Source organism: Poecilia formosa, unplaced genomic scaffold (assembly GCF_000485575.1).
Source record: "Poecilia formosa unplaced genomic scaffold, Poecilia_formosa-5.1.2 Scaffold2, whole genome shotgun sequence".
In the NCBI taxonomy this organism is placed as follows: Eukaryota; Metazoa; Chordata; class Actinopteri; order Cyprinodontiformes; family Poeciliidae; genus Poecilia; species Poecilia formosa.
Window position 1 is genome coordinate 895058 of NW_006799941.1, and position 10482 is coordinate 905539.

The 10482-nt window shown below is 38.4% G+C and overlaps 1 protein-coding gene across 1 annotated transcript; it reads left to right on the top strand.

The window, feature by feature from the left end:
* The first annotated feature begins 359 nt into the window (after positions 1–359).
* fam210b (family with sequence similarity 210 member B) lies at positions 360–9911 on the top strand. Its single transcript, XM_007548472.2, has 3 exons — positions 360–1001; positions 6139–6329; positions 9443–9911. Exons 1-3 carry the CDS (start codon positions 540–542, stop codon positions 9657–9659), a joined length of 870 nt encoding a protein of 289 aa, XP_007548534.1. The 5' UTR covers positions 360–539; the 3' UTR covers positions 9660–9911.
* The last annotated feature ends 571 nt before the right edge of the window (positions 9912–10482 follow it).

Here is a 10482-nt window from a genome sequence, read left to right on the forward strand (position 1 = left end):
AATGCAGAACCTTTCCTCTGGATCACTCTGACAGATGACTGCTACGATGCGAATAAATGATGACTCATGGGCTCCTTATATATTTACTTAGCCGTTTGCTTGCTTTTCTTGTTTGCATGGTGCTTTATGGCTTTATGTAAATACAACTATGCTTCCCGACTGTACTAAAGTTCTTTCAAATTAGTAAATGGCCATGGTGGACACCTGGAGCTAATTTAAATGTGTTTGCATTACGTAAAAGTAGCATAAACTGCTCTCATTTTGATGTTCAGATCATGATGTAACTCTATTAGATAAATATGGTTATGCCTTTAAATACCCCCTCCCTTCTCTCAGGTTTTTACTGTCTGCGGTTGCGCGTCAGTCCGGATTGGCTGTCGGCATTAATCGGACAACAAGAAGACCTCAAGGGGGACACCAGAGGGCACAGGGCAGCATGTTTACCGCCACCCACTTTCATAATTAGTTGTTCGGATTGATTAACTCGCTTTATTTAATTTTCTAGAAACTCTATACTCGTCTGAGGAGGCGCACCGACAATGTTTTTGTGCCGTACGGAGAGACTGGCAGCAGCGGCTCTGGACCAGGTTTTCAAACGTCCGGGCTCGTTTCTGGTCAAAGCAACCGGACGGGGGGACTTCTCGCTGACAGGCGGGACAGGCCACACGTTTCAGCGGCTCCGCTTCCTCAGCGCGTCCGCCGGCGGGCTCCAGGCAAAGCGGGCACACCGAAAACCTGAGCCCGTCCAGAACTGGGACACGTCCGCTTGTATGATAATAACAGAGTGGGGTCTTTTGGACCGGGTTGCAGCCGTGGCTGTGAATTTATCCAGAAGCGCGCACCGAGTGGGCGGTGAATTCTCAAACACAAGGCTCGGAGGATACACGAAGGGCGCCGCTTTGTTTACAGGTAACACGGGCAGCAGAAGCATGCAGACCAGAGCTGCCTCCTCCGGTGCGGCCGCGAAGAGGAGCGAGGAGCAGACTGACAGCAGCAAAGCGGTAATTAATAGTGTTTGTTTAACTCAAGTGGGACCAAACGGGTTCACATGCAGCCTGGTTTCTCTGTCCCTCTGCTGAGAGGATTCATAACTTTACCATAAAATATTCAGAAAGCAGGAAGGCTGTGGCGCCCTCAGCTCCCCGGAGGCAGCCCTCATGTAACCGAGCAGGCTTGTTATACAACTCTCTCTATTGTGCATATGTTATTAATGTGCCTGCACTACAAGGAAAACACATGCTCGGTGCTACACAAGTGCCTGACCGATTCAGACAGAGAAAACCCCACTCTGACAGCTCTGATGGGGTTTTAAGAGTGAGTCATCATGGTTAAAACCAACCTACTGCTAAGTAAAACACTTTGCTCCTCGACACGTGGCTTTTATTGGTGAGTCAACAAACGGGGCAATAAAAATACACTTTCAATGTGTTCATAGGATGCAATAAATATTACCACACTGGTCTGAGGTAATGCCTTAGATCAGAGCTATACAAGTGAAGTATCCCTCATTTCTTTAAATATCAAGACTTTCTTGCTGTCTTTTAACCATTTTAAGCCTGTTACACAAAATTGTCAGAAATTGTGATATTAAGAATGGATATTTCTAACAAATACTTTTTAATATCCTTTTCATATTCAATACATTAAAGCATTTCAGTTTATTGACATGAATAAGAAGATGCCATTTAATGATAAAAAAAAACACTTGGGACACTCAACAGGATTAATTACTTTTACCATTTTTAAAAATGTTTGGAAAAAATAATTTATAGTAAATGAGTAATTGCTCGTTTACTATTCATTAACAAATACCAGCTTTGTTAATGAATTAGAAGCTTTTAAATAATTGTGTCATAAATGACATGCCTGGCTTTATGTGGCTCTTGGTCTAGAGCCATTTCAAGGTTTTATACATTTAATCTGATTAGCCAGTTGCAATTAATACAGTAGTAGCAGAGTTGCGGAGGAGGGGCAGAAATTTAAGTTTTCCTCACAAGCATCTACAGAGTGAAACGCAGACTAACCTGATGACCTTGTTAAAAGACTAAGTGTGCATAAAATGTGACCACAGCCCAAACAGAAGCTGCAGAAATCACTTATTTTGATCCTCAAGTATTACAATGAAAGAAAAAAAAACAACAAAAAAAAAACATCCATACAATGGATCTTATTTGATTTTTCAGGAATTTTGTTGTAGAAACATTTAGTTGTCAAAAGGTTATAGAGTCTAAGAGCTGAACTAGTGTTGTGAACATGTATGCTCTATTTCTTTCGGCTTTTGTTCACCGCATCTTGTCACAGGTTCATTACTTTAGTCAAATCTTAAAAAATAACAAAGTCTAAACTGGTTAATCTAGCATCGTACATATTAAATTTAAGAAGAATACATCAGCTCTTTTTGGGATAATCAACTAAGTAGTTTTTTCTAAGACTGTCATTTTCTCCTCCCCTTTTTATTATTCTGTTTAATTATGTCACCTACTAGTATAACTGAATTTGAATTTGATTTTTGACTCACAATTAAAACAATGTCATTAACAAAGACCATATCTTAATAATATCAGTATTGAAATTAGCTGGCTATATTTACATTTTTGTTTGTTGTTTTGTAAAATAAAATAAAAATAGGAGTGGTCGAGTAATCCTCTCAAATAGTTATTTTAATAGTCCGACGAAAATAATTCTCCAGGTAACTTTAATCATAATTAAGTAGATCCACTGTTGCATGACATTCTGTAAAGGAAAACAGGGCCACCTCAATGCATGAAGAAATTGAAGTTGGTTGAAATTTTGCACAGTACTGAATATTGTGTAACAACTTGAATTTGGCAGATGAAGCAATCTAATTGTCTTAGCTTAGATTTTGAGCAATTTCCAAGTTTATTTACAACTTTTCAATATCCAACAAAACCAAAATAAACACCAGGAAACAAATCAACATTAGGAAACAGGACACCTGATTTATATTAAAAAAGTTTAAATCCTAAAAAAAATATATACATATATGTTGGTAGAGGTGCTTCTGGACATGAACAGGGCTTGGACTTTGGAGCAACATTTTACTATCTCAACTTACTGACGAACCACAGCACTAAAATGTCAAAGGTTCAATAGAGATAAGGCTCAAATAGGAGTGGTTGAAATCATCCAGTTCACTCCCAACAAGTAAAAGTCTTGCAGTTAATGGACATTTAAGTAAAATCATAAGGTTAGCCATTGTACATGAAGATAGAATATAATTAAAGTTATAACAAAATGTTATTGTATGGGTAGTTTTAGGTTTTAAACTGAAAGTCGTTAATTTTCTGCAACAAAAGGTGAGCCTAAAAGTATCAACTGGATACATATGCACATCACAGTTTTCAAATTTATATTTGTAAAAAAAAGTTTCCTTTTCCTTTCACTTCACTGTTATGTGCTGATTTGTGTTGGTCTGTCAAATAAAATCTAAATTAATTAGCTTAAAGTTTGTGCACTTTGCATGACTAAATGCCAAGAGATAAGAGACTTAAGCAGGAAAATGAAAAAGAAGCTTATGTTTAACTAGAATCTGAAAAGTAAACTGAGTTTTCAATTGGTCAATAATTTCCCGAATTAAGAAGTATAAAGTTTTATTGAATTAAAATGGACAGTGGACTGAATTTCACAGTCTGCAGCATTTCAACAATGACTCTGTTATAGTCAAGAGAAAGATGAGCTGCCCAGAACTGACCTGCACTTGAAAAATCTATAAAGTTCACTGTAAGGTAAATCAGAGTTTTCAGTTTCTGGAGACTCAGAAGCCCGACTGGGAGAATCAGCACTTCCCTCCCACTCTGTGTGTGTTTATTCAGAGCTTGAGTGTGTCTTTGTCCCTGTTTGCATGCCACTGTGACTTTGCATGTGTTTTCATGGCAGTGAAAAGCTGTTATCAGACACAGCAGTCCCACTGTTCTTGTCCTATACAACCTTCCTGGCACAGCTCCCGTTAGCTGCTCGCTCACATGACCCTCCCCACGGTGGTGCCTGCCTTGACTTTTAGCTCGGCCTGTCTAAGTGCTGAACAGCAAGAAAAAGGGCCCTGATCCCTCACCCCCTCTGGATTCCTCCATTGTCTATTGATGAAAATGTGGCCAAGGCTCTAGCTTCATCCAGAATCTTGGGCCAAAATTTAACAAGACAAATAGTAGCCAAAATAAAAGATCAGCTGGTTTCTTTGTTATTGCTCTGCTCTTCCTGAATTAGATAAATTGCTTGATTGAGTCTAAACAAACAAGAAAAAATGGTCAGCAATAAGAAAAAAGAGTTTGAAAAGTTTGAACTTGAAGACTCAGTTTACAGGGAATGTCTTGGGTTGTTCACTCAGCCCTGGACAGCCCATCCAAACTCCTCCCACAATGTTTCTGTGGGATTAAAATAAGGACATTAGACCTTTTCGTTCTCTCCACTCCCACATTGTGGAGCCAGTCTGAACCTCGCTGTGAGGATGAGAGTTATCGTAAAGGAAACCGTTGGAAGATAGTTGTCATTTCCATTGCAGCTGCTGACAGCATCTCACCTCGATGCCTCTGTGCTTTAAGATTGCCTCAACTGATGACGAGCCTTGAGAAACCTACTTTACCACAGTCATAATCCTCTGACCCCCATTTCTCTGTCTAATCTGCCCTCCTTTGATCACCTTTGAACCAGACTAATCCAGCAATTTGCCCATGGAAATGCAGTTTGGAAGAGCTGCTTACAAATTCACACCACATGATCAGAGTGTTGATCATTTACGTGTTACGTTTGATCTGTCTCAGCGTCTTGAGCTCACTGCCATTATTTCAGTGTTTTATGAGCTTTTAAAAGACTGCAGCTACTACAGTTCAGTGAGAGCTTTTTCAGGTTCAAAAGCACACAGTCCACTATTGGCCTGAAAATAGAGCAGAGGCATTTCCTGTTTTCACTCAGAGTCATGTTTCATCTTTACACAGGAGAACTTTTATAGCATGCCTTAAAAATGAAACCCCAAGATAAGATGTATTCTTGCCAAGCTGCCTTATTTCAGCTACACTTATGTCCTGATAGGTCAAACGAAAGTTAGTAGATGAATTAAAGGTAAAACAAAAACTTGAAGAAGGAGCATGACTCATTTTATCTGAAACTGTTTTATTGCAACAACACGAGCAAAAGCGTGTGTGGCTTTCTCACACTTAGTCAGACTGGCTTTATTCATAGTTTGTCCCTTTCTGAACATATGTCACTTTTATATAATGCAAGCAGTTTGAAGCTTTATTATTGCAGAATAAAGTTGGAAGACAACTTTCTTCACCCTAGTTTAATTTCATATTTGCCATTTCCTGTAAACAAAGCATGTTATCCAGACCTATTAATCCTATCAATCAAACCTACTTAACATGCTATGTTTATTTTTCCAAAGAGACCTAATGTTTACTTTGTTACTGATATCTTTATTCCAAATCAAATCCAAAAATAAAAGTTTAAATTCAATGCTCAATGAGATTTGCTTCGATTTGTCTGGGTTCAACTCTTTCGTGGCATTTCCTCAACTCCTTGAATCTTGTTGCACTGGTTCTCTTACTTTATGACTGCAGTTGTAAAACGCAGCTCATGTGACTTTTGTCCGACAGATGACGATGTCTGGCAACTGACAGGCTTTCTCGGTGCTTTGAAGCAGGCTGTCGCTTGTTGAGGCCCTTTTCTGTGATGTTGGTTCACTAATCTGCCCCACACTCGCTCCGCGGTAACCCGCCTCGCTCCGCAGCGACCCGTCATGTTCCGGCGATGTGTCAGACGTCTGCAGATGGTGTGGCGCTGGTGTCGGGAGGTCACCACCAGAGTCATCAGCGTGCTTTTGTGCTGATGAGAGGCTTTTTGTGTGTGTGGGAGACACGTTTAATGAGTGTGACAGGGTGTGTGGTGATGTGAATTAGCTAAAGCACACAGCAGCAGCAGAATGTGTTTAATCAGCTGACTCTTCTGCTCCATTAACAGGGAAGCTCATTAAAGCCCAGGCTTTGTACACACACATTCACACAGCACAGAAAAACACCAGTTTAACAAATTTCTTTAAAATTTATGTGTACCATGACTAACTATGAAATTTTACTTTTTACTTCCTTTTTTAACGCCACATGTTTTTTTTCCCCTTTTGTTCAGGATCTCCAGGAGGCTTCCTCTACCTCAAGCACAGAAAAAGACCACGGAAGCACACCGGATCCAGAGGAAGAAAAACCCAACAAAACCCAGCAGCTAAAAAAAGTCTTTAAAGAATATGGAGCAGTGGGAGTTTCCTTTCATATTGGAATATCTCTCATGTCTCTGGGAATGTTCTATCTCCTTATATCCAGGTAACATGACTGACTTCCAGAAATCTAATGCAGCTCAAGTAACGCTTAGAGAAATTCACCTTAAAAGCTTTCAAGAGCTACTTTACAGTGCCATCACAAAAGTTAATTAAAATGCTGTTTTCAAATTTTAAATTCTGTAAAAATAGTAAAAAAAAAAAAAAATCTCTCCAAACCGACCTGGTCCTGTGTGAAACCTAAAAAAGTCTTTGACATTGTCGTAGGAATGAGGATTTTTAGCCAACTCTTTTTTCTGGAGTTGTTTTTGTGGTTTTTGAGCATGATTGGCCAGTTTAATGTCACATCAAAGCATTTCAAGTGGACCAGAAGCAATATGCATACCAACAGAAAAACTTTCTGTGTGATTTCTTTTTCGGAAATTACCAGAAGTATCAAACACACATTTTTCATGAAGTGTGAGTTCTCCTTTGACCTTCTGTATGAGTTGTTAGTGCTCTCTTGGAGTAATCTTGTTTTGTAAATTTGTCATTAATGACTCTCACAGTGATCTGGTAGAGTCCTAAAACCTTAGATACATATGTGATCAGTATCAATAGATAATACATCTCATAGAGTATTCAATATTCAATATCACCTTCCTAAATTATGGCCTAGGTTTTATCCTTACTTAAATTATCTTTTGCCAATCAAGAGATGGTCATTTTTACATTTTTTATTTTTTATTTTATTTATTTTTTTGCAAAAATCACTTTTAACAAAAAATGTTTTAGGCCATTATTAACCGTAGAAAACTGTGAAGGAGAAATATGTCAGTTTAAGGTTTGAAATATTTCTTTAACTTAAGTGAAAAGTGTGCAAGTTCAGCGTTACAAGAACTAGTTCTTCATCACAACTAAACAAATTCATGTTTCTATATTAGTTCACCACCTAACATGAACTGTGTCATCCTGGATAATTTGCATTCTGGCCTTTCCCATCTTATTTACATCTCTTTAGTTCTCTTTTTGTACCTTTGTTCACATCTATTGTATTTTAATTTGGTGGGCTTCTCAGTAGAGCTGCCCCGATTCACATATTTTCCAGCTGTAATTATGAAAAAGTAAAATTTGTCAGCAATTTTAATCCATTAAGTTTGGGGGCTCCACCTACCCAGAGAATGCAAATACAATTGCCATAATGTAGACAATGTGGCCTTCCCTTTGCGTTGCACATTTCAGCAGTATGGCAATTCAAAGTGCTTTACATGATGAAAACACAAAACAACAAACAAGCAAAAAACACATGAATTGCAGTGGCAAAATTAAGGAAAATGATGAAAAGTTGAAAACATGATCTTGCAGTTGTTTTTAGAAGGCAATAAATAAATAAATAGCCTTTTAGTCTTTATGTAAAGCATTTTTGCCGTTTTCTGGATGTTTGTTCCAGATTAGAGGAACATAAAAACTGAATTCTGCTTCCCCATATTTGGTTGTGACTCTGAAGATGCAGAGGAGATTTGAAGCAGATGATCTAGTGGTCTGGAAGGCTTGTACAAGAACAACATATTTTCAATGGTTTATAAACTAACAAAAGTATGAAATTCTCTGAACTAGTTTGCCAGTGTAAAGACTAGAACCAGGGAGAGGTATTCTATTTTCCTAGTTTTAGTGGGAATCTAAAAATAGCTTTTATGACAAACATTACTGGCCTCATTCTTTTTAAAATTCTACCACTGCCTTAATCAAATGAGGAACCTATGGTAATTTTTGCAGTGTTTTTGCTGTGTAGGGTGTGCGAGGCTTAACATTGAGTATCCCTTGAGCTTCGCTGCCATCTGTTGCTCAATGGAAAACCATACTAACCTAACACACCTCCTTTTGGCACGAGTTCAAGTCTAAATAGTTTGAGCTTCACTTGTCTGTGTGATCGCATAACAGAGGGATTGGGAAAACATAGTGTGACAAGCTGGAGAGATTTCCTCCTGTAAGTGGTGATTATCATTGTAATTTACAGTGACTTTAAGCATTACCACTGTGAGCCTTGGCATGTGGCAGGGGGAACAGTTGCCACGGTGTAAAATGGATCCACATCTTGAGCAGAGTTCAGTGTGCTGCTGAGATTAGCTGCGCTGTTGAAGCATGAGAAAGACTGCATTGACAGAGAAAGCTTGAAGCCACATTCCTTACATAGTTATTTCTTCAAACTGCTCACACATAAAGGCCACAACTGTTTTATGAAGTCGGAGAGATGCAGAACTAGTTAAAGTCCATAAATTAGGTGAATGTCAAAAGCTAACGTTAACTGTGTGATCAGGACTGTGAGACACATAAACCACACAACTACTGCGGCTCAAAAATAAGATTAATGCCTTTGAGAACAGCATTTGTAGTATTGCTATACTCTGCATCTTGAATCTTTAAGCTGAAAGTTTACTGCATATTGAAAACACTCAGCCTACATACTGTATATTTTCTTATTTATTTTTAGGTTGCTCAGGAGGAAACATGCTAAAGTATTTGTCTCATTGGCAAATCAGCGCTGTTTAAAAAATGTGACAATGCAATTTTTTTCATGTTTCATCAAATTTTTTGTTTATTGTCAGCAACACTTTATACTGCTGGTGTTTTATAAGCGACACCAGCAGTTCTCCTAATCTAGTGTCATAGTCATCATCAGTAAGTGCATTGTCGCCATCTTGTGGTAGTATTAACACCACATCGATGGTTTTCATCTATTTACCGCTTCATGCGCTGTGTAGTGGCTGCTTAAAAAGACAAGTGTTTTGCTGTTGCCTTCCTATTAAGAAACCGTTTGATGCGTCTTTGGTGGTTGTACAGGAAGTTCCACTTCTTCTGTTTTTGGGTCTGACTCAGGTTTCAAAGACGTACGGTTGTACAACTGCACATCTGTTTGTATTCTCATTTGCATAATATGCGAGCGTAAACACTTGACATTGGGGGCGTGGCCTGCAGCAGCTTATTTAGATTTAAAGTGACAAGAATCCCTAACAGCTCATTCTGTAAGGAGCTCAAAATAGGCAGAACTGAGGTGAAATCTCATCATCTGAACACGTTTTTATAGTTCATAGCCTTAAGCTAACCTGTTTAAAAATAAGCATAATAGGTCCAATTTAAATATGTGCTTTCTAACTGATTTTGTGTGTTTTGGCCCTGCAGTGGCATCGACATGACAGCATTGCTGTGCAAACTGGGCTTCAGTGAGGAGCTGGTTCAATCTAAAATGGCAGCAGGAACCAGCACATTTGTCCTTGCCTACGCTGTCCACAAGCTCTTTGCTCCAGTTCGCATCAGCATCACAGTGGTGTCAGTACCTCTCATCGTTCGCTACTTAAGAAAGACCGGACTCTTTAAACCACCCACACCTGCACCCTGATGACTCTTCTCTTCTCTTCTCTCCCTCATGAAACAACAGACATCCTGAATGGTCATAAAATCAAAGCTTTTGTGTTTATTATTTTTTCCGTCACTTCTCTTTTGTTCAGTACAGCATAACCTCTTTTTGCATTTGTGAAACCAGGTAAATATTTTTTGCATTGCTGCAACAGAATGTGTTTGGTTGTGCAAAGAAAGTCCAATGTTATGTCTTAATATTTATTCGTTCTTGAAATAAAAGGAGGGAAAATAATGTGTTTGGTTTTTTTTTCCGTCATGGATTTTACTTTTTCAGCTCTGGCAGATTTCTCTCTTGACCTTTTCTGAACTGAGACACTTTCTGGTTGGGTTTTAATGGGTTAATGTTAGAAAGTTTCTAGTGGGAATATAAACAGAAAAAAGCTGATCTCTTTTCCACTCTCCTCTAATAGCTGACTCTGCTATATTCTGGTGTTTTTGGAGTCAGCAGAATACTTCAGGTTTCCTCTGTTTAAACTTTTCGCCCCTTTTCTTCTTTACAATTTCTCCCTGGTATTGTCATCTTTTTTGCTTCCTCTTTTACCCTGTTTTTTTAAAAATAAGGTACCCTAAACTAAGGAGTGACTCAACACTGATCCCTGAGTGAATCCTATTAAATTAAATATCTTATGTTTTTGGCATAATTGCATTGAACTTTATTTATTTATAATATAAAAACTGTATGTGGGAAACAAAATCCTTATTATTGATTTCTTCTTTAGCCCACACAATGCAATAAGCATCTTAGCCTAGTTTTGCCCATTAGAGTTTTTCATCTTGTTTAAATTTTATGACTGATTAAGCTA